A 24,462-nucleotide genomic window follows, 5' to 3' on the forward strand; every position below is an offset into this window, starting at 1 on the left:
GTTCAGAAACTGCTGGGATTGATGGCATCCACCACTGCAGTGGTGCCACTGGCTAGACTCTGCCTTAGGCCCCTGCAGAACTGGCTCATACGTAATTTTAAAATCAATGTGGAGTCTCAATGGTGAATGTTGTCCATTCCCCACAGAGTTACTAGGTCCCTGCAATGGTGGCTGGAATTCCATTCGGAATTACCTCACATGACTTTCAGTTGTTTACAGACGCCTCTCTTGGGGGATGGGAGGCACATTGTCAACACTTATCTGTGAAAGGTCGATGGTCTGCTGCAGAGTCTAGACAGCACATAAATGTGTTGGAACTCAGAGCAGTAAAATATGCTCTTGCTTCCTTTTCAGAACTTCTTGCCGGCTCCAACGTCATAGTGGCCACCGACAACACGACCGCAAAGTACTACCTCTGCAAGCAGGGAGGCACTGGTTCCACGGCCCTATGCCAAGAGGCCATGCAAGTTTGGGAATGGGCCATCACCCACAATGTATCCCTTACTGCCATGCACATTGCAGGTGTATCCAACGTAGCTGCAGATGCTCTCAGCCGTGATGCCTCTCTGCAGCATGAGTGGTCCATACAGGACAAGTATCTTGCCCCTGTGTTCACCCTGTGGGGTACCCCAGGGATAGATTTGCTTGTCACATCCCTCAACACCAAATGCCCGGCCATCTGCTCCAGGGCAGCAGCGGACCCTCGGTCCATAGAGGACGCCTTCCAGGTCCAGTGGGGAAACGGGCTCAGGTACGCTTTCCCCCGTTCCTTCTAGTGGGAAAGACCATAGCAAAATTCTTCCAGGTTTGGGCCTCCATCATTTTGATTGCCCCTTATTGGCCCAAGTGCCCTTGGTTTTCCATCCTCTGGAAACTAGCCAGGGGGATGTTTCTCCACCTCCCCACACAGGAGGACCTACTGTTGGTGGGCAGTGTTCATCACCAAGACATGCATTCCCTCCATCTGACCACATGGCTCATCCTGCAATAGAGCAATGGTCAGCTAGGGTTGCATATGTCCTGTTATTCTCCAGGAAACCCACCACCAGACGGTCCTATAACTCAAAGTGGACTCATTTTTATCACTGGATGGCCGCTAGAGGCCTTAGTCCGGACAGCTGCTCTCTGGCCAAGGTTTTTGGTTACCTTTTGTCCCTCAGGATTCGGGCCTTTCCAACACTTCCATAAAGGTTCACTTGGCGGCCATCTCTGCCTTCCATGTGGGCATTGACTCAGGCTCACTTTTTTCTCATCCACAGTGTAAGAGGTTCCTTATGGGTTTAAATAACATCTACCCTACAGTGAAGCCACCTGTGGTTCAGTGAAGCCTGGTTTTGGCCCAGCTCTTGCAGAAGCCCTTTGAGCCTATGGCCACCTGTCCTCTGGACCTTCTGGCTTACAAAACAGCCTTCCTAGTGGCCATTACATCAGCCCAGCGGGTCAGGGACTTAAGGGCACTCCATCACGATGCCCCTTTCACTAAATTTCATAGGGATAGGGTGGTCCTGAGGCCCAGTATGGAGCACCTGCCCAAGATTGTCTCTGGTTTCCTCCTGTCCCAGGACATTGTTTTGCCCATGTTCTGTCCCAACCCTCAATCTCAGTCGGACAGGTCCCTGCACATGTTGGATGTCAGGAGAGCCTTATTGTTTTACTTAGACCACACATGCCTTTACTCCCCATGTGGATCTCCTGGATGTCTGCCGTGCTGTGATGTGGTTCACACCTTCGACGTTCATCTGACACTACCTGATGGACATTGACTCCGGAGCAGATGCTGCTGTGGGGAAAGTGGTGTTGAGCTCTATTCTCCAGTGATCAGCCTTCACACCCACCTCCACAGTAAGTGAGCATGCTAATCTCCCATGTGCAACTGCAAAGAGGCCACGACGATGAAAACAGTGTTGCTTACCTGTAACTGCTTTTGTTCATCAAGTGGTTCTCTTTTCAGGCACACATCCCTCCCTCCTTCCCCGCTGTGGGATGACTCACTGCCTAGTGGGTCTGGGCACCGTGGCAGCAGAAGGACAACTGAGGGAAGGATGCTCCCTGCCCCTCCGTCACGTGTCCAAAAGGGCGGGAAAGATCGTTGCTGGAGGGGAGGGGGAGCAATCCTTGTTCCCGGGCTAAAAAAGGAGCTTTCTAAGCATTCTGTAGCTGGCCTGTGCAATCACAGTTCCCATGTGTGTGCCTGCAAAGAGGACCACTCGATGAACAACAGTTACAGGTAAACAACACTGTTTTATCTAGCATGACATGACCAAACCCCCTCAAATGTAAAGAGGTCAGCAGGCTATGGTGGGGGGAGGGTGATCTTGATAAATAAAGTGGTGCTGGTGCCCTGGAATTTCTCAAAAGGACATGACTCTGAGAGCAAAGGGCAAAGATTACATATGAATCAACCATGCTAGTCAGACAGGATCCATTAAGGACAGACCAGTCCTGAAACCTCACCTTGGCAGACAGGGGATGTGCACATATTTCTGAATTTCACCCCACTTGTGTTTAGTAGAATAGAGGCACAATAGATATGCCTGAATTGTCAAAAAAATCTGCTTTGGCACGTATTAAATTATGCTTCTCTTGTAAAATGTGGATTTAAAATAACTGGAACTGAGTTGGCAGATCTATCCACCAGGTGGTAGTAGTGCAAACAGATGAGGCAAGATGTTTGGTCAGAATAAAAAAGAAACATGCATGATTTTTCCTTAGCTAGACTCTCATCCCAAACTGTGCCACACATTTCTTTCCATTGCTCTCTCCAGTTGTGGGAGTGATGATGAGCAAGCTTGCAACTCATTGATCTCAGAGCCAAGCTATATAGGATGAGTGTAGCTTTTAACAAGTTGGGTCTGGGTTCCAGGTTCCCCAGACACACCCCACTTTTCCCACAGCCACACAGCAGGTGCAGAGAACATTCACTTAAACCTCTACGGGGCCCAATATAGCTTGGGACCGCAGTGCAGAGAGAGGAGCTCTTGACTCCACCCCCAAAACCATTTTCCAGAGCTGAAAATGCTCCATGGGGAGTCGTCCCCCCCCTTTTGCAGCTGCATGAGCATGGTTACTGCATGTATAGTTCCCAAATGGGGCTGCTGGGAACCCAGACTCAATTCATTAACAAAGACTTGTGTGGTCTGGCCCTCTGTCAGAGCAACTTCTCCTAAGCAGCAAGATGTACCTCCTGGATTATGTCGGTTGCCACAGTTAAGGTCTATCTTAGCTTGGACTCTCTTTAAAAACTGCTGGCACTTAGAATTTTTTGCTGAAACAGTTCCTGCTATGCATGTGGCAGCACACTCTGCTCTGAAAAGGAGATTTTAGTGATGGAAGAAAAATGTGTAAAGTGCAGAAGCAAGTACTTGGAATTTGCACCCTGATAGGTTTCTCAACTGATGTAATGCTTGCATTTGCTAACAGGAAATCCCTCTACGATCCAATGTGTATGAAGTTTATGCTACTGACAAGGATGAGGGCCTCAATGGAGCTGTACAGTACAACTTACTCAAAACTGGTGCAGGGAATAAAGACTGGGAGTACTTTACCATCGACTCTAACAGCGGGCTTATCCAGACAGCAATGAGGCTGGACCGAGAGAAGCAAGCTGTGTATAGTGTAAGTCCTAGAGCAGGACTGTTGGGGCTTACACAGGAATAATCTGATTTAGGTTATCCAGCTGCTGAATGCTTTGCTTCCATTGGTACAAAAGGTTCTCCAACCTTCCAAACATGTGCCCTGATATGATACCCAGGCAGGAGGGGAACTCAAGCTAGAATAGCATTTAGAACTCTAGAACTAGATTAGAAGTGTAGTAAGAAGTCCATTCAGTGTAAACCTGCACCATAAGTAATGCAACAAGATTTAAAAAAAGGTAAAGGTCCCCTGTGCAAACACCGGGTCATTCCTGACCCATGGGGTGACGTCACATCCTGACGTTTTCTAGGCAGACTATGTTTACGGGGTGGTTTGCCAGTGCCTTCCCCAGTCATCTTCTCTTTGCTCCAGCAAGCTGGGTACTCATTTTACCGACCTCAGAAGGATGGAAGGCTGAGTCAACCTTAAGCTGGCTACCTGAAACCAACTTCTGTTGGGATCGAACTCAGGTCGTGAGTAGAGCTTTTGACTGCAGTACTACAGCTTACCACTCTTGATAAACCTTCAGCTTAGGCTCTGTTCATTCTGACATATGGGAATCACAGATAGGGACTTCTGGAAATGTCTGAAAGACAGCCATGTGCAAAGATCTTAGTGGCCAAGGGGTAAGAGGGAGAGCCAGCACCTTCAGGCTCAATTACATTCTGATCTTGTTCTGCAAGAGCACTGTCTGTCTTTCCTTGATTTCCATTTGGTACTTCAACAATCTGGTTTTCTTCACTTGTCCTTCCTTCAATTCACATTTCTTCTGTTACCATTCTCACTTCAGGGTTAGTAAAGCCTTGTTTAACAAATGCCCTGAAAGTGGGTGCAAGATCCTGTCCATTATTTTTGAGAATTATTGGAGAACAGGTGAGGTGCCAGAAGACTGAAGGCGAGCAAATGTTGTCCCCATCTTCAAGAAGGGGGAAAAGGAGGATCCGGGTAACTACCCATCCATCAGTTTGACGTCTATACCAGGAAAAGTTTTTGAACAAATCAAACAGTCAGTCCTTGAGCATTTAAAAAGGATGGATCTGATTACTAAGAGCCAGCACAGGTTTCTCAAGAACAAGTCATGTCAGACTAATCTTATCTCCTTTTTTGAGAAAGTTACTACCTTGCTGGATCAGGGGAATGATCCTTACTGAAATCAAGTTTATCTAAGTCAGAATATACCTCATAAAGTTTATCTTGATTTCAGTAAGGCTTTTGATAAAGTTCCCCATAATATTCTCATTGACAAATTGGGAAAATGTGATTTAGATCCTGTTACTGTTAGGTGGATCCGTAATTGGTTGACAGATCGCACCCAAAGAGTGCTTGTTAATGGTTCCTCATCCACTTGGAGAGGAGTGACTAGTGGAGTGCCTCAGGGATCTGTCCTGTCTCCTGTGTTGTTCAATATCTTTATAAATGATTTGGATGAAGGGATAGAGGGGATGCTTATTAAATTTGCAGATGATACTGTCGCGGTTCGGGCCGTTAAGTGCCTACACTCTTAGAAAGGACCCCTTCCTGAGAAGGAATATGTTATCTTATTCAGCGAGACACCCTTAGACCAGAATCAACGGTTCCTAGAAACTTGTTACAGTTCCTAGGACATCTCTTGAACACGGCAATAAATTTATAATACTGGACAAGAGTATAAGAATAATAAAAACACATTTATTTACATTATATAATATTTTGGTTGCGAAGTCTTAAAATATTATATAAGGCTAGACATCATTAGTCTTAAACATGTTTATGTAACAAGAAGTAGCAAGCAATCATTCACAATCTCTATGCCTCCATAAAGAAGTATCTAAGTCAGAATATACCTCATAAAGTATCATTAGTGCAATGCACCTTCATTCAGAATATAAAGTTACAAAAATCCTGTCAAAATATGGTTAATTCTTTGGGAAAAGGTTAGGTTAGAAGCATCCTAACTTAAATCATTCAAAACATCATACGGAAGACAATATACCTTGCTATGTCATCTGCAAACCTCTAAGTAGCTAAGTTCTATAAGAACATATGAATTTATCCCAAAGTATCTGTATTTTCTAAGTCTTGAATCCTTAAAGACTTCTATCAGTATTCTTAGCTATAAAGAAGGCCTCTGATCATCATTAAGATCAGGCATTGTCTATGTACATTAGGGTTGTCGATTCGGTTCATCCGAACTGGAAAAACAGCCAAATTTTCCCTGTTTCGGGGATTTTCAGTTCGGATGGAACCGAATTCAAAAAAGGCGGGAAAACAACGAGCCGAATTCAGCGAGTTCGGGGCAATCACCGAATAAATTTGGCAAATTTGGGGGGTCCGAATCAGCAACATAACCGTCAGTTAGTAAGCAACTAGCAGCATTCTCCCGCGGCCAATCGGTGGCCAAGCTGGGTCTTCTTCTGGCCAATCAGTCGCAGTTGAGTGCGTGAGCCCAGCTGCTGCGCAATCCAGGGAGAGAAAGAGAGAGCGTCTGTTTGTGTGTGAGAGATCCCAGTGGGGGGGGGGGTGCGTGTACACATTCACGGCTTTCCGCGGCTCCGGGGGGGGCATTTTTGGAGGTAGACGTCCCAAACTTTCAGGGTAGCTTGAGGGGACCCTTCTTGCAAGAACCCCCAAGTTTTGTGAAGATTGGATCAGAGGGTCCCGAGATATAGGGCCCGGAAGGGCTCGCCCCACCAAAATCGCCCACAGGAATAAAGCCACTTAAAGCACATTGGCGGCATTCCGCGGCTCCAGGGGGGCATTTTTGGAGGTAGACATCCCAAACTTTCAGGGTAGCTTGTGGGCAATTGGGGGGGGCAACCCCTTCCGGGCCCCATATCTCAGGACCCTCTGATCCAATCTTCACAAAACTTGGGGATTCTTGCAAGAAGGGACCCCTCAAGCTACCCTGAAAGTTTGGGACGTCTACCTCCAAAAATGCCCCCCGGAGCCGCGGAATGCCGCCAATGTGCTTTAAGTGGCTTTATTCCTGTGGGTGATTTTGAGGGGAGGCGACCCCTTCCGGGCCCCATATCTTGGGGCCCTCTGATCCAATCTTAACAAAACTTGGGGATTCTTGCAAGAAGTGTCCCCTCAAGCTACCCTGAAAGTTTGGGACCTCTACCCCAAAAATGCCCCCCCCCGGAGCGAATGTGTTTTTAATGGCTTTATTCGGCTGAATTTTTTCCCGAACTCGGAACTTGGCACCAAATTCCATGGATTCGGATCCGGGGAGTTCGGACTTCAGCATTTCCCAAATTAAAACGGACCGAATTTTGCCAAATCCGAATTTTACTGAATTTTTTTTTCAACAGCCCTAATGTACATGCTATGCCTGTTCCTTTAGTATTAGACAGCAATGCTTAATATATAAATACTATGTATTAGCTTAAAGCTGTTTAAAGTCTCTCTGGCAGTGCCAGTTGTAGAGAGTTTTGTATGTGAACTTATGGCTCAAATCTGTGTATGCGCTGTACAACGGATCAGCATTGTTCATATCTCACGGAGTACAGAGAGTCTCCTTTTCTGTCAGGAATATCTCTGGTCTCTACTCTGAGGAGGTTCAGAAGTCCCTCTGTTAAGTAGAGGACTTTCTGACACTATCTCAGAGGTCTATCTATTAGTCCTGTGTTCAGGATGTTCTTTTTTTTAATAATTTTTTTATTAAATTTTTAATGAACATACAAAAAAGAAAAAAAAACATAAAATACAAACAAAACAACCAAACAGAAATACAAAGAGCACTAATTATCTAATAATTAAAAGATACATTCTCTTAATATATATCTCCATAGTGCCCTGAGTCCCAGCCCCCACCTCAGTGCCCATCACCATTGGACTTCCGTTGGGGTGTTATGACACTACATAAAAAAAAAAATTCTCATCTTATAGTTAATTAAGAATCACATAATACTACAATTCGTTAAGTACAGTTTCAAAATCCGTTTTTGCCGATTTATCCCAATATGCGGCGGCCTTTGACCATATAGATTTAAAATCCTCCATATCTTTATCATGTAGAAAAGCTGTAAGTTTGGCCATCCGCATATACAACCATAGTTTTTCTCTCCACTCTTTAATTGAAGGTTCAGGATGTTCTTTAGCATTGGTAAGCCAAATAGGTTTAATTTGTAAGAATCCATTAATCCAATGGACTCTCAATGTTCCAATTTATGGAAAGGTCACTGCACTTAGATTCTTATTCAAAGGATAAGAATTCTAAGGGTCTCCATCCTCTTTTAGGAATAGAGCAGTCTCACAAGAAGACTGTGAATATTATAAGATACGTTGAAATATCCAGATCTTGATACTCGAAGATACCTCAGAGAACTTCTGTCCATGCAAGGATCAGAGTCTCAATGCTTTACATCTCAGGCCTCTGAGATGGAGAGATGCTGTGTCTGTGCAGCTGCAGTCTGCCCAGCAACAACATTCTGAAGTACTGGCTATCCTGCTATCCTTATATAGACTTCAGATCTATGCTATCAGCACATCTGCAGTATGTGTTGTTGCCCCTTCTACATCTGATAATGTAGATAATCTGATTATTCTTCATGCATCAGCATATTTTGAGGGAAATTGTATTCCACGTTGAGGTGTGAGTTGCAATTACACCATTATCCTTACACAGATATGTAACCATATCTGATGTTTGCCTCTTATCTCTATTAGAAAAGGTTTTCCAATACTACAATACTACTTTTCCCTTCTGGTGTTGTTTTATCTATTCCTCTGGCAATGTTCCCAGAGTACTGTGGAATACACTTCTGTATTCTTCTAAGGCAAGTTTCTTCTCAACGTTCTAATGCAGGAAACCTTCTCAACACATGTCATACTTGATCTTTTATAAGGTTTCTTATAGGGTTCTAAGGGGTTTCTATAGATTTTCAATGAAAAAACTATCAAAGGCCGTCACAATACTAAATTGAGAGGGGTAGCAAATAGGGTAGAAGACAGAGCCAGGAAACAGGATGATCTTGGACAGGCTGGAGAATTGGGCTAAAACCAATAAAATGCATTTCAACAGAGATAAATGTAAAGTTCTGCATTTAGGTAGGAAAAATTATAGGATGGGGGAGACTTGTCTGAGCAGTAGTGTGTGCGAAAAGGATCTTGGGGTCTTAGTAGACCAAACACTGAACATGAGTCAGCAGTGTGATGCGGAAGCTAAAAAGGCAAATGGGATCCTGGGCTGTATCAACAGAAGTATAATGTCCAGATCATGCGAAGTAATGTTATCGCTTTACTCTGCTCTGGTTAGACCTTACCTAGAGTATTGTGTTCAGTTTTGGGCACCACAATTTAAGAAAGATGTAGACAAGCTGGAACATGTCCAGAGGAGGGCAACAAAGATGGTGAGAGGTCTGGAGACCAAGTCCTATGAAGAAAGGTTGAAGGAGCTGGGCATGTTTAGCCTGAAGAGAAGAAGATTGTGAGGGGATATGATAACCATCTTCAAGTACTTGAAGGGCTGTCATATAGAGGAGGGTGCCAAGTTGTTTTCTGTTGCCCCAGAAGGTCAGACCAGAACCAGCGGGTTGAAATTAAATGAAAAGAGTTTCCAACAGTTAGAGCGGTTCCTCAGTGGAACAGGCTTCCTCGGGAGGTGGTAAGCTCTCCTTCCTTGGAGGTTTTTAAGCAGAGGCTAGCTGGCCATCTGTCAGCAATGCTGATTCTATGACCTTAGGCAGATGATGAAAGGGAGGGCATCTTGGCCATCTTCTGGGCACTGGGGGTGGGTGGGGGAGGTAGTTGTGAATTTCCTTCATTGTGCAGGGGGTTGGACTAGATGACCCTGGTGGTCCCTTCCAACTCTATAATTCTATTCCTACAATCTAATTTGTAGACACTTAAAAACATTCAAAAAAAAAAACTCATAAAAACCCTTTGGTGTCTTACCATTCTGTTCCAAAGGAAGGTTCCATTCTTTCTACATGGTTTCCTGCTTTCTGCTTCTGATAGTTCTGTGCGCTTTGTGCCTCCAGCTCTCTTCAGGGGATCTTTTATTGGATCTCATAAACTCTCCGAAGCCATCAATTCACTTTCACCTACATAGCTTTCTGTGTTTGCAGTCATTGATTTCTAGATCCTCAACATCCAACAACATCAACAACCAAATCTGTGATTTATTAGCCCTCTGTTCATTTGCTTACAGTATTTTCTATTTAAATATTGGCTTTCATAAAACTTATTTATTTATTTCAGCCATTTGTTATCCCACTTTCCCAGGGGCTGGCCCAAGGTTTTCCCACACCCTAGGCAGGCCAACCCAAGCACCCTCCCCACCAGCTGGCCTGGGTGCAGCCTGAGCCACCAACCAGCTGGGCAGCCAGATCTCATTTGCCCACTGATGTGACCAGAAAATATGTCATCAATTGCATCCGAATCCAGAAGTGGTGCCCCTCCATTTTTCTCCCCAGTGTACACTCAGAGCAGCTTACAAAAATACCAGTTTCACAATTTATATAAACAAAATCCACTTTAAACAAACAAACATTACACAGCTGGCAGCCATCTTCCCATAATTCCCTTTATTTGTCAAAACAGCCTCTGGTCACAACCAGGTTTTGAATACTTGCAAATCAAGGCAGTTTACAAATATTAAAACAATCCATTGTACATTGAAATGCTAATAAAAATATTCAAAAACACGGACATAATACATTCACAGATATATAATACATACAATATCAGTAAGACAACCCAAAAGAAGATACTTCTAGACAGAATGCATAAGAGCAAATTAATTAAATGCTAGGCCAAAAAGAAAAGTCACCCCTCCAGAAATTCATGAGATAATTTATTTTAAATGTAGATGGTCCAGCAGCTATAAAGGTAGGAAGGAATTTCATTTGTTACTACAATTACTTATCAACATCACCAGATACAAGATTAAAAGAATAAACCGTTTCCTAAACCAATTCAGTCAGTTTACTTTTGTTCTTCTGATGATACCGTAAATCTAGAAAATGCCCCAGCTTCAGCTTTTGGCTATTTTTCCATTTCAGATTCAAATGTCAGAAGAAATGTCCTGTTTTGCTTGGGGAGTGGGGAGAAAGAGGTAGAGACTGGATTCAATTTAGAGGTTTCACTCTTGCTGTTGGCAGGCAAATTACATGACCAGCCTTTGTGTGTGTGTGTGTTTCTTCTATAGTTGATCATTGTGGCGTGTGATCAAGGCCAACCACCGTATGAGACCATGCAGCCCCTCCAGGTGGCACTGGATGATATTGATGACAACGAACCTGTCTTCCTGAAGCCGCCTGTAAGCAGGTCTATCCCCTCCCTTTCTGGACTTCACTGGAGTTATGGAATATCAGTTTCCAAGATACGACGGAGTTCCTGCAGGAGGGATGCGGCAGTTTATCCTGTCATTTTATAGGATTTTTTTTTCATTATATGTTTCAGAGTCCTTGAAAATTCTGGAGACTTGTTCTAGGGAAATAGTTCTTGTGACTTTTATTTTTAGTGTAATTCTTTTAAAAAATAATCACATTTATATAATGGTGACATTTTGAATACAAAGAAGTAACTTGTGACAATGTGAATCATTGAGAAAAACCAGCAAAGTTTTAAGTGTCAAGCTGCTAAAATAAAAAGACACATTATTATTAATTTAGAACAGTGGTCCTTCTACCCATGGGTTGGGGCCCTCTGGTGAATCACAAAGTCCCACCTGCTGGGCTGTGGTCCCCTATAGAGCTGCCATTTTATTGCATTTTGGAAGTACTGCTGCTTAGGACCATGCACAGAGTGTAGCTCCCTGCCTCTTCGGAACCTACATTGAGAGGGGCAGGAAGGTGAGGTCACTTGGTGGGGAGGATTCCTTTTTTCAGCACAGACAGGTTCGAAGACCCTGGCTGCTAATCATTTTGTCATGTGACTCTGATGTCACCTTTGTTGCCATGTGCTTGCCACTCAGTGAGTTCCTGCTGCAGCCTGGGGGTTAAAGTGGGTCCCAGATGTGGAAATGCTGAAGGCCGCTGATTTTTGACCACTGGCCAAACCATCTAACTATTCCCCAGGTGCTATCCAGAATCTTTCTCCAAAGGCATTTAATCCTGAAATGTCTTTAATGGGGATTCCATGGACAGAATCAAAGACTTATACTTTCAAAGAATGTACTTTTCAGCATGTACATAGATAGTGTAAGAAGGCACTGAATCCCATGGTTTAATTATTTTAAAAACCTGGATAAATTAAACCACTCTCAGAAAGAAAAAGATAATGAAGACATCAAGGGCCAGGAGCTCTCGCTTCTTTTAGCAATTGTAGCAAATTTTGTGGTTTGTGATTTTAAAATGTTAAAATGTTTGCAACTTTAAAATCTTTGAGTTTGAACTGCTTATAAATTATGACTAGATAATTTTGTTATGTACATGATACATCATTTATAGTGGATACTGCTTAATATTTTTCTCTGTGACGTCATATGTGTTTATAGTTACTGTCCTATAACTCACATTCTCTCTCTTCTCTATGACCTTGTCATCAGAGAGGAAGTCCTCCATACCAAGTGCTTTCTGTTCCTGAACACTCACGTCCCGGTACTGTTGTGGGTAATGTCAGTGGAGCTGTGGATGCTGACGAGGGCTCCAATGCTATTGTCTATTATTTCATTGCAGGTAACCTTTGCTCATCTTTCCTGTTGCTTTATGTCTGTATGGTGGCATGAAGATGACATTGCATGGTTTGAAAGTTGGTTTAGAAATGTGTTTAAGAAATCTTCACTTATACTTATTATTTATTTACTTCATGTTTACCTTGCCTTTCTCCACTGTGGGGACCAAAACATACATCATATTCCTCTCATTTTTATCCTCACAACAACCCTGTGAGGTAGGTTAGGCCCATATGTGCCTGGCCCACCTAGAGAGCTTCCTTTCCTTTCCTTTTATCCCTTAGAAGCTCCTTGATCCATTGATCTTGAGCAGCATATATCTAGTGTTTGAGGGATATAAGGACTGAAACAAATCTTGCCACTGACAATGTAGCCTTGGGATCCCTATCGCTTAGTAAAAAAGGCATTATGTCAGACACAGAGGCATTAGATTGGTATGTTAAAAGGGGGGAGATATAATGTGATCGAAGTTCCTCGTAAAAGCAGCATTCCAAAAGGGCATGAGCTAGTGAATCGATAGAGCCAGAAGAGCAAGGACAGGTCCTGTCTGGATATGGTATATTCAAAATTCTGCCCTGCATAACCATAGAGGGGTTAGCATTCAATCTAGCTAAACAGAAGGCTCTAGAAAGACGAGGAGTTGTCAAATAAGATGTATAAGCAGGCACACCATGTGGTGGTGGTATTCCGAAGAACTGGGATGAACAAATGCGGCGAGCACGAAAAGTAGTGCTGTTATAATCAAGCTCTTTAATGCGCTTTTTAATTCTGGTGAAAGCTTCAGTTTTCCCAAGATTTAATAACATATCCCGTGAGAAGCCCAACAATGACAGTTTCTCATCTAAGATTTTTTGCCATGAGGATTTAGATTCAGAGGATTCAGAGAAGCTAGGAACCCCTCAGTGCTAAAGCACAGTTTAAGGTGTAGTTTAAAGACTGCCAACCATGCCCTAGCTTCGAGTGACATTTGGCCAAACTTGGAACGAAGAGTAACGCCAGCAACACATCAAGGGGCATTTAGGAGTTTTCGTAAGAACTGAAGCAATGGACGATCTATAGATTCATTAACAACTGTTATCTAGATGGCAACACCCAAAAGAATAATTGGGATAATTTTTAGATTAAAAACCTGAATAGCCCCTGGAATATATTTGCCACCTTTGGTGTGGAAAAAGTTGACAATAGCACCAACCCCAGGTTTAATTTTGTTGGACACTGCTTTTTGATGGGCATTCCAATTTAGGTTATGGGAACTAGAGAGCTTCCATGGCAGAGTGGAGATTTGAACCTGGGTCTCCCAGACCCTAGTCTGACGCTCTAATCACTGCACCACGCTGGTTTTCGTAGGGTTGAACAGCAGCAAGCAGCCAAGCCTATCCAAATATTTTCTATTTGTCCCAAGAAGTTTTACTTTCCCCCCCCCCCAAGCAGCCTCCTTCCACCTGATAGAAACAGCTCAAGGATGTTAGATACTAGAGAATGTGGGGGGAAAGAACTCTGTGTTTTAACATAAACACTGTCACAGTCCCATCCCGTAATGGAATGGAACAGTCTTAAACTATAACAATGTTTTATTTTTCTAGCTGGTAACAAAGAGAACAACTTCCAGCTGAGTAGGGAAGGGAAGCTGCAGGTGTTACGAGACATGGACCGAGAGAAAGAACCCTTCTACTCTATCGTAGTGAAAGCGTCTAGTAATAAGAACTGGGCACCACCTCGGGGTCACCGTGCAGCTAGGTTCCAAACCATGGACCTCAGCACTGATCCTACCTTGCAGGATGTACGGATCTTTCTGGATGATATTAACGACCAGTCGCCCCGGTTCACTAAATCAGAATATACAGCAGGTAAGGTATTTCAGTGTTGCTGTCTGATCAGGAAGCTGTTATTCTGAAAGTTCTCTTACTAAAGAGTAGAATAAGACTGCCATCCACTTAGAAATGTGTTCCTGGGATAAGATTCCAGCCAGAAAATTGGTTTCCTGAAGACAATTGCAGCGACAAGTGTTGTAGGGTTTCCAGGCATGGCCTGGCAACCAGTGGGAGACCCGGGGGGGGGGGGGGCAAGGGCATTGGGGAGTGCCATTGGCAATGAGAAAAACCTGTAAGTGATGTCATGCCTCTTGGAAACTATGATAAAACCATATGAATAACTAAACAGAGTAAACCTTTTTTTCTAGGGAACTGGTATTTTAAAAAATAATTTAATATTTTAATTTTCTGGCTAGAGTAAGAGTGAATGCCTGCAAAAGGCAACATTTAAAAATGAAAGAATAGCCGTGTTTTTCTTGCTGGAAAGTTAATCTTTTAAACGAATTTTTTAAACTTTATTTTTCCAGTTTTTTTCTCTCCGAACAGCAGCTAGAATGCTTCAGTGTTTTAGCAGAGGTAGACATTAAGAAACAGACTTATAATTGAAAAAAATTAAAGATTTATACTAAAGTGTACTAGTACCCCATAGGGCAACATAATTTTTTAAAATTGTTTTAAAATATGTTTGTAAAACTCCCTCCCTCTCCCCCTAACCCCCCCCCTTTTTTTTTTATTCCTCTGAGTTATTTCATCTGAACTTCTAATTTTCCTTCCTGTTCTGAAAGGGGTTGCAACTGATGCCAAGGTGGGCTCTGAGCTGATCAAGCTTACTGCACTTGATGCCGATGTTGGAAATAATAGCCTGGTCTTGTACAACATTTTGGGGATCCGCTACATCAAACAACACTCCAACGACTCTGACGATGTAGCAAACATCTTCAGCATTGGTAAGCACTCCAGTGACACCTCCTAGAACTGTGTTGGCGAACCTACGGCACTCGTGCCGGACTTGGCACGCTGATCCCTCTCTGTGGGCACGCGCGGGTGAGTTGAGCAGCCGTTGCGTCTGCCTTCCCTGGACTGCCCGCCGCCCAGCTGGGTGGCGGGGGCTTTGAACTGCTCAGCGCTGCAGTTGCAGCGCTGCAGTTGCAGTTGCAATTGGCAACAATTGTATTGAAACGGTTGCCCATGTCTTATTTTATTGTAGCTTCTACACAAAATCTCGTTACGAACTTTTAAGCCCCCTGTTGGTTAATAGACAGAATGCCTCAGATTCTTTTAACATTTCCTATTTATTGAACAATCGTTCGCCCCATATATTGGAGACGGTGGCACAGTTTTTAAAGTTTGTTTTAAAAGTCCGCCAAACAGTTAATTAGACAGCAGTATCAACAAACAGTGCTATACGATGTAACTGTCTTTTAACTATTCTATAAAGGGCACTTTTTAATATCTCCATTCCTTTTGTACCTTTCTGTATTATGTTTTTATGCCAATAAAGGAATGATGATGTTTGATGATGATGAATAGTAATAATAGTTGTTGTTGTTAATATTATTATTTGTACTCTGCCCTTCCCCAGCCAAGCCAGGCTCAGGGTGGCTAACATCATACAATATAATATACCAAATACAAACAACACAAATAATATACCAAACAACGCTGAAATCACTACTAAAATACAATCTCATCCTAATGGCACCTAACCACCTTAGGGATAATGTTGTTTCCAAGTGGTCATATGTCCATGCCCACTATTGATGTTCCTGAATCCAGGGGAGGGGAGAGAGAACGGAGACAGAAAGGACATAGGGACAGAGAACACCATAAAGGGTAAGGCTGAAGGTGGAAAAAGAAAGCAACAGAAGAGGGATTAAGGGAATGGACCAGGAAGGGAGGGAAGAAAGAAGAAAGGAGGGAGGGAAGCCGGCTCTTAATGTATTCCCGTTGCTGCTCTCAATCATAAGCCTGGTGGAACATCTCCATCTCACTAGCCCTGTAGAACTGAGTTAAATCCTGTAGGGCCCAGATCTCATTAGACAGAGGATTTCATCAGGCTGGGGCTAGGGCAAAAAAAGCCCTGGTTCTGGTTGAGGACAACCGGATGATTTTAGGACCAGGAATCTCCAGTAAGTTCATTCCAGCAGAGCATAATGCTCTCTGAGAGGTATATTGAGAAGAAGGTCCCACAGATACAGTGGTCCCAGACCATTTAGGGTTTTAAAAGTTAATACCAAAACTTCGAACCTGATTCAGTACTCCACCTGGAGCCAGTGCAACTGATAGAGCACAGGCTGCATGTGGGCTCTAAAAAGGGTCCCTGGCAGAACCCTCACCACGGTATTCTGGACCAGCTGCAGTTTCTGAATCAGTCTCAAGGGCAGCCCTGCATAAAGCGAGTTGCAGTAATCTAGTCTGGAGGTGACCATTGCATGAATCACTGTTGCTAGATCAGTTCGGGACAGGTAAGGGGTCAGCTGCTGAGCCTGGTGGAGATGAAAAATGCCATTTTGGCTGTGTGCATACAAAGTCACTCCCAGACTCTTGACAGAGGTAGCTGGTACCAGCTGAGGCCCATTAAGAGTGGGAAGCTGAACATCCTGACCCAGACCACCCCGGCCCAGCCACAGAACCTCCGTCTTTGATGGGTTCAATTTCAGTTGGTTCAGCTTGTCGAGCAAAGGAAAGAAATGGATGTTGATAGATGGTTGATCAAACATCCATCCTGCAGTTTACTTTGGCCTGTAATAGCCATACTTAATATGGGAAGCTAGACAAGGACAACTTTTATTTATTTAAACATTTCCTTGCTAATCTTTCAGTAACTAAGGGCACCTTCTTTCATCTTCATCTTATTTTTTTCTGCTAGACCCAGATAACCTATCCACACTTATGTTTGTGTAACTTGGAAATGTAGTACTGAGATGTACTTCAGAAATGTATAGATTGGCTTTAATGCAAGTTCACTGCTGGTTCTCACGAAAGGTAATTTAGATGGGATTCTTCGGACCTTTGACCTCTTCACTGCCTACAACCCTGGCTACTTTGTGGTGGATGTCATGGCCTCAGACTTGGCTGGTCACAATGACACTGCTGTTGTGGGAATCTACATCCTGCGAGATGATCAGCGGGTCAAGATCATAATCAACGAGATCCCAGATAAAGTACGGCAGTTTGAGGAGGAATTTATCAGCCTGTTATCTAATATTACAGGAGCCATTGTCAATACAGATGATGTGCAGGTAATGATTCATTTGAAGTAACACAGCCATTCTCTTGTGAGCTGTTAAACTGTGTTCCCTCTGTGTCAAGGGTGTTGGATAAAAGCAGGACCAGCCTTCTGAGGTGGCATATCCTGGAACTGCCTTGTCACAGAAAAGTGTCATAGCATGCCATATAACCAGCTGCCTAGAAGAAGGGCTATCTGTTTTCTCTCTTTTATAGTTCCATGTTGACAAAAAAGGCCGAGTGAACTTTGCCCAAACGGAATTACTGATCCATGTGGTGAACCGGGAAACCAACCGGATTCTGGATGTAGAACGGTAAAGATGCTGAGTCTCTACATACATTTAGACTGGAACATAAAATAAAAGGTATAAACTGGTAGTCTGTGTTACAAGGCAAGAATTAACATTGTTGAGCAGGAAGTAAGTCATACTTAACCATCTACATAGCATTTGTTGAATTCAAAGTATTTCCCACACATTATGAGTTCCAGTTAACAACTACATTATAAAGTCGGTTGCAAAATGAGGGATGGAAGGAGTGAGGTTGGGAGGATGATATCTTGCCTAAGGCCATCTAATGATTTCATGGTTAAGAAGGGATCTGAAGTTTCCAGCAAGTACTGTAAGGGCAGAACTATGTTACATATAGATGTATAATTCTTGTTGCTAACTATTTTTTATTTTATACAATGCTCTTTTAAAAGGGGGAAGACTGTCATGGTGAGGGGAGGGGGGCAGCTTACCTGCTGTTCTTTTACAGAGTTGCCCTTCCTAGGAACTCTGAACTTCAGCAGTTAGGAAGGGACCCTTGAACTGACAGACATCAAAAAGTAGCTTCAGTTCTGATGTTAGCATAAGTAACAGATTCTATCACACTCAACAATTTGTCCCATTAGAACACTCTGTCTATGATCTTCAGATAGGTTTCAAGAAAGTACCTAACAGTACCGCCCTAAACAGAGTTACACCCTTCTAAGTCCATTGACTTCAGTGAGCTTAGAAGGGTGTACCTGTGTTTAGGATGGTACTGTAAGCAACTTCAGCTTATGTGGACAGAAAGTCTTTGCCCCTGTTGCTTTAGTTTTGACAGCAACGTGGCACAAGTATTTCTTTTGATAGATTCAGAAGCCTATTTGATTTTTAGCCACCACTTAAAATTTCTAATTAATCAAAGCAGCAAAGAAATATTTGATCAAATCACCTAGTTCAGGGTCACACAACCATTGAGTCTCCATGGAATGACTTCTTATCTGTTATCTCATGGTAGTGGTTGACACAAAACCTGTTCTCGTATATCTAGCTGCCACATCACAGATGTTATACCTGAATTTTGAGCCTTGTGGTGGGGAAAAAGGAAGCTTGGTAGGTTTGTTCCAATATGCTTTTAATGCTATTTGATGGCGTGGATTTCTATTTCCAGTGTCTACTGAACTGGAAACTATAGCAGGGAGGTGAGGGTTGATCATCCTTGTCAGGAACAAGTCTTTTTAAGTTTTTTTGTTTTGGTTTAGCACAGTAAATTCATAATTAAATATATGTGTCCAGAGTTATACAGATGATTGATGAAAATAAGGAGCAGCTGCGGAATCTCTTCAGGAACTACAATGTCTTGGATGTGCAACCAGCCATCACAGCCAGGGCCCCAGATGACCTCTCAGCACTGCAGGTAAGATGGAGGGAAGGGCTCTTTACACCTGAAGCCTAGCTTAGCTTCCAGCTACCATGCTTTTCTGGAGGTCTCCCACATTTATAGTTTGGATTCAGTTACACTGGAAGAAACTGAGCCTTCTTAAATGGTTATCTTAGCATTGTCAGCTTCTTCCCTAACAGAGGCCCCTACCTCTTCAGTAAGCATGCAACAGCCAAATATTATACAGCTAACCTGCTTGTCATGCAGCACAAATGTTTATAGGGAAAGAAACAGACAACCTTAGATCAGGGCCTCTCAGAGGTCGAGAGAGGCCCAGACATTTTTTGAGGCACAGGTGGCAGCAGCAGTGAGGGCGGCAGGGAGCCGTGCCAAGCACAGCTCCCAACCTTCTCCATCACCACTGGGGCCCAGCATAGCTCCCATCCTCGCTGACAGCAACAATAGAGGAGAATATTAATTCACAGTGTACTATAGGCAGCGTGGCCCAGTAATGGGACACAAGTGCAAAGTTGTATGAGGAATGTCATCTTCTTTCATTCCTGTCAGTGAATCTGTGTGGTTATATGTATAACCTCATTTGGAGATAACATCAAAAGTCTAAATTTGAGGCCCTCTGTGAATGTGAGACCCTGGCCAAATGACCCTCCTGACTCCCCCCACCCCATGATAGGTGCTTCCTTAGATTGCCTCTTTGTGATGCTCCTAACACAGTAGCAATCGCTACATAAATTAGTTGTGTCCAACTTGGTGGGATGGCAAAGGGAATGCAATGAAGGTTAGTGAGTAGGGTTGCCAGATACCAGGTAATGGCAAGCAATTGCCTGCCAATTAAGAAAGCTGCCTGCCACCCCTCAGTTGGCTGATGGGCGGGGCGATTAACATCTGGGGTAAACCTGGAAATGATGGGGACGCTCTAGCACATTCCTCCACAAACTATATGGTTTCCATAGAGTTTTTGGAGGAATATGCTAGAGTGTCACCATCACTTCCAGGTTTACCCCCGGCAGTGAAGTGATTGTGCCGATCACTCCCCCAAGTCCCACCACAACAAAGCTCCCGCTGGTGGTGGGTGGAGACCTGGCAACCCTATTAGTGAGACATGTTCTGTGAACCTTTTCCACATGGATTAGTTGCATCTTCCAATAAACCACAGAGTTGCCTTTCATTCCTATTTATAGATCTTACAATGACCTGAGTACAAGGACAGCTTAGAACCATTTCTACAAATACCGATATCCCAGAGTTAGTAGATACTTTTACCCTTTTTCAGTGGCCCAGGAATCTCCTAGACAGTCCACCCCTGCTGTAATAGTTGGTTTTGTTTGTTTTTTTATCATTTCTAGATGGCAATAATCATTCTGGCTATTCTCCTCTTCCTGGCAGCCATGTTGTTCATCCTCATGAACTGGTACTACAGAACAGCGTGAGTAACCTTAAGTGCCTGTACACTGTAGAGCAAAATGAGTGAGCCTTGTGATCTCAGATACAGTTTTGGACATGAGTCATAAATAAATGTCTTAATACCTTGAACATGGAAGATGAATGTTCCAATTCAGAGATCCACAGAGTATCCGCGGCTGTTGATTTTCCCCACTCACCACACTGAACAGGCAAATAGTGAGAGGGTGAAAATTGATGTATATACTGAGTTTCCCTCAAACACAACTTTGGGCTGGGCAAGATGTCTCCTTTATAGTGATTTAAGGTGACTTTTTCTGTGCCATTAAGTCTAGGGTTGCCAAGTGCCAGGTGGTGGTGGGCAAACCCCTGCCAATCCACCTGGCCGCCCGCTGACCAGCTGAAGATCGGCGGGCAATCTGTGCAGGCAGGGACAGGTCACTTCCGGTTCACTTCCGGAAGTGCTGCATTGCAAAGGGCCAGTTTCCACTCGTAAAGGCCTGTTGCGATGCGGCACTTCTGGGTGTAAAACACATCACAACGGGCCATTTGAGTGGAATACAGCCCCTTGTGGTGCATTTTACACCCGGAAGTGCCGCACCGCAAACTGGGAGTTTGAGTGGAAACTGGCCCTTTGCAATGCAGCACTTCCGGGAGCGCGCGAACCCCCCCCCCCTCCACTCCAGAAACCTCCCGCCGAAGAAGAAGAGGGACCTGGTAAGCCTAATTAAGTCACAGCAGACTTATGGCAACCCCATAGGGTTTTCAAGGCAAGAGACGTTTGGAGGTGGTTTGCCATTGCTAGCCCCCAGTCACGACCCTGGTATTCCTTGGAGGCTGCCCATCCAAATACTAAGCAGGGCCAACCCTGCTTAGCTTCTGAGATCTGACGATATCAGGCTAGTCTGGCTGCCCTTAAATTGGCTGCTGCTGAAAGTGAAGTCCTAATCTACGTAATGGGAAAGACTGGTGTTGGGAGAGGCAGGTTGGGATCTACATGAGCTGTTGCACTCAGTTTTCTGATTAAGGCCAAAAGAGAGATTGCTGTATTGGGTATGGGTGGGGAATACACCGTGGCTCATTGATAGTGCCATGGAAAGAAATCAGTCACCTGAGGATGAACATCTCTTTGTAAATTGAAAACAGAATTTTTAATTTTATAATTGTGAATATTTTTAAATAGCTGGAGTTACTCAAATGAACAGAATATAAAAAAATCATGGCATGCTAGCGCATCTGATTCTTACAGAGAATTAATTACTGTGGGGTATAGAAAAAACATTAAGGAGAGGAAAATTAATGATGGAAGAACAAAAGATTGCCTTAATAGTGAAGGTTCTAAACCAATGGTTTTTCCATTTTCTGATAGGAAATGAAGCATTGTGTGAGATGTTTTTAAAGGACTGAAGTTCACATGACACTTACTAACAATCTTCACCATAAAATTCTTGTGTGTTTTTTCTCAAATGTTTACTTGTTTTAAACTGTTTTGCAGACACAAAAGGAAATTGAAAGCAATTGTGGCTGGTTCCACAGGTGAGAGATACTGAGGGATTTTCTTTCTGACCCATGAAAAATAATTACTAATGAATGTAGGGAGTTATCCTGTTGCATTGGTTGGCAAAAGCCACCAAACTGACATACGGCTTAAACTGTGACTCTTTCCATGTCATGCAGATGAGTAATGAGGAAAGCCTTTCAAGCTATGTTTTTGTGTGTCAGGCTGTTTTACAGCCCATTCCTGAGCTTTGTGGCCGACAGTGCTTAGGAGACGCCGAAGGGCCCGCACCGGTGTCTGTGCCACTTGCACTGGTGTCCGTGCCACTTGCACCAGTACCTGTGCCGCTTGTGCTGTCAAGACTGGCATGGACGCCGGAATTGGGGCACTAACGCCGGCCCACTGTACTGCTGTGGCAGCGCAGGCCTAGGATGCTGGCTCAGCCTCCCACCGGAATCCCAGGGGCATTCCCGGGGCATTTCAAGGGAGCGAAGCTGCTGGGAGGCAGCTTCCTAACCCCTTTCAGGCCGGGAAAGCCCCCTTCAGTAAGAATGGTGCTATGCCAGGTTTTTGTTGGCGCAGCATCGGTGTTGGTTATGGGGCTTCCCCACCCCCATTTTTTAACCTAAAAAAAAAGCCCTTTTATTTCCTGTGGCAGCCACCAAACCTCTTTGGAGGTGCCACAGTACCTCCACGCCCAAGCCATCCCCAGACGCAGCAGCTTTGAGGAGTGGGCTGTTAAAGTCAGAGGAGCAGGAACGATAAAAAGGATGGCAATCCTAAATTCAATTGATGCAAATCCATACATTGTCTTCCACAGGGAACCGAGGCTTCATGGATATCATGGATATGCCAAACACAAATAAATATTCCTTTGATGGGTGAGTCTTCAACAATTTTGGAAACTTCAAAAACTAGTACCCTTGCACATTAACTGAAAGGAAGTTATATTCGTTTCCCCTTGATTAGATGAAGTAGCAGGGTCCTTAGCATGATGGGAGGGAACTGGTCCATTGTCAGACTTCAGTACAGCAAAAGATTATGATGTCTTCAAACATCGGTGGGTTTTTTTATTTACAAAGTATTTAGTTTTATATATACAGGGCACTAACTCAAAATGCCCACAGAGTAGCCCGAAGGCAAGGGACTCTTTTTCGCCTTGCTTGCAGTTCCATCTTGTTAGCAATGGAAAGAAAAATTGACCTTGTTTTCCTTGCCAAGATGGAAAAAGCACAAAGAATGGCTGTCGGTTGTGGGCTGCTTCCCTCCCAATTCTGACACTTTAACAAAATGGTGCAAAGGGCCATAGACTGCAGAAGAGACTGAGTGAACCATTTCAGGATCAAAACAAATCCAGAAAAAGCAGCCTGATCAAGCCACCAATGCCAAGGAGAAATCCAAGAAAGGGATTCCATTCAGTTCATTCCAACAAAAACGTTATATTCATCCAGCTGACACAAGTTAGAAGGGATAAACAGACGCATAAAACAAGTTCAATAAAAAATGAAGAAAAATGCAATACTTAGCACAAAGAAAAATTATTTGTAGAGAAAGTTCCTTTTTAGGAAGAATTTAGCAGGAAGGTGTATCTCTGCCCATTGAAGGCATGCATGTTGCTAAGAGTGATTGGAGTCAGCACCAAATTTCTCTTAGCTCTAAAAGGTTCTGAGGTTCCTATATGTCTGATACACAAAGGCCACGAAGAACAGTTACTTCTAATTCTCAAAGTTATTCTGTGGAGCAAAGGAGGAATGTGTACATAGTGGACCTTTTCCTGATCCACCCCTTTTCTGCTCCAACTACTGCGGCAGCTGGTTAAGTGTAGCCTTGTTTGACACAGCCCAATGATGATGCTTTCGTTGAGGATAGTGATTACTTAAGATCAATTAAAATGTTCTTTGTGAGTGCATTGGAAAGGAATGCTCAAAGTTCCCAGAAATGTTGTTTACATGACTGTGTACCAGATTTTGAAGGAGAGCCAGCGTGGTGTAGTGGTTAAGAGCGGTGGTTTGAAGCGGTGGACTCTAATCTAGAGAACCGGGTTGGATTCCCCGCTCCTCCACATGAGCAGCGGAGGCTAATCTGGTGAACTGGATTTGTTTCCCTTCTCCTACACATGAAGCCAGCTGGGTGACCTTGGGCTAGTCACACTCTCTCAGCCCCACCTACCTCACAGGGTGTCTGTTGTGGGGAGGGAAAGGGAAGGTGCTTGTAAGCTAGTTTGATACTTCCCTAAGTTGTAGAGAAAGTCAGCATATAAAAACCAACTCTTCTTCTTCTCTGGATGGTCCAGCTTTTTTTATTCTGAATGTGGTGTCTCCCTTTACAGAGCAAACCCTGTGTGGCTAGACCCTTTCTGCAGAAACCTGGAGCTGGCAGCACAAGCTGAGCATGAAGATGATCTTCCTGAGAACCTAAGTGAAATAACAGACCTATGGAATAGTCCAGCCAGAACTCATGTGAGATGGCAACTGATTACTTTCAGGAGTTAAAATCACAATATAGTCAGTATATATTTATCGCCCTCAATCGGGCTACAGTTCATGCAAGCAACCACAACAGAAAATCAAACCCACATGTAGCATTACTGCTCTTGAAAATATGATTGAGAATTAGAAGTTGTCACTAATCAAGTATCATCATCCCTT

General features: G+C 43.7%; 1 protein-coding gene across 1 annotated transcript in view; it reads left to right on the top strand.

Moving 5' to 3' along the window:
• The window catches only part of CDH23 (cadherin related 23), a 553,698-nt gene that overhangs the window by 523,236 nt on the left and 6,000 nt on the right, over window positions 1-24,462 (top strand). Inside the window, exons 54-65 of the mRNA XM_056850511.1 lie at window positions 3,421-3,615; window positions 10,763-10,873; window positions 12,104-12,233; window positions 13,813-14,076; window positions 14,826-14,987; window positions 17,026-17,282; window positions 17,485-17,582; window positions 18,813-18,933; window positions 20,262-20,341; window positions 21,812-21,852; window positions 22,635-22,695; window positions 24,144-24,273. Coding sequence (XP_056706489.1) covers window positions 3,421-3,615; window positions 10,763-10,873; window positions 12,104-12,233; window positions 13,813-14,076; window positions 14,826-14,987; window positions 17,026-17,282; window positions 17,485-17,582; window positions 18,813-18,933; window positions 20,262-20,341; window positions 21,812-21,852; window positions 22,635-22,695; window positions 24,144-24,273 — 1,650 coding nt within the window. The remainder of the gene's footprint in view (window positions 1-3,420; window positions 3,616-10,762; window positions 10,874-12,103; window positions 12,234-13,812; window positions 14,077-14,825; window positions 14,988-17,025; window positions 17,283-17,484; window positions 17,583-18,812; window positions 18,934-20,261; window positions 20,342-21,811; window positions 21,853-22,634; window positions 22,696-24,143; window positions 24,274-24,462) is intronic.

Source organism: Euleptes europaea, chromosome 5, assembly GCF_029931775.1.
Source record: "Euleptes europaea isolate rEulEur1 chromosome 5, rEulEur1.hap1, whole genome shotgun sequence".
NCBI lineage: Eukaryota > Metazoa > Chordata > Lepidosauria > Squamata > Sphaerodactylidae > Euleptes > Euleptes europaea.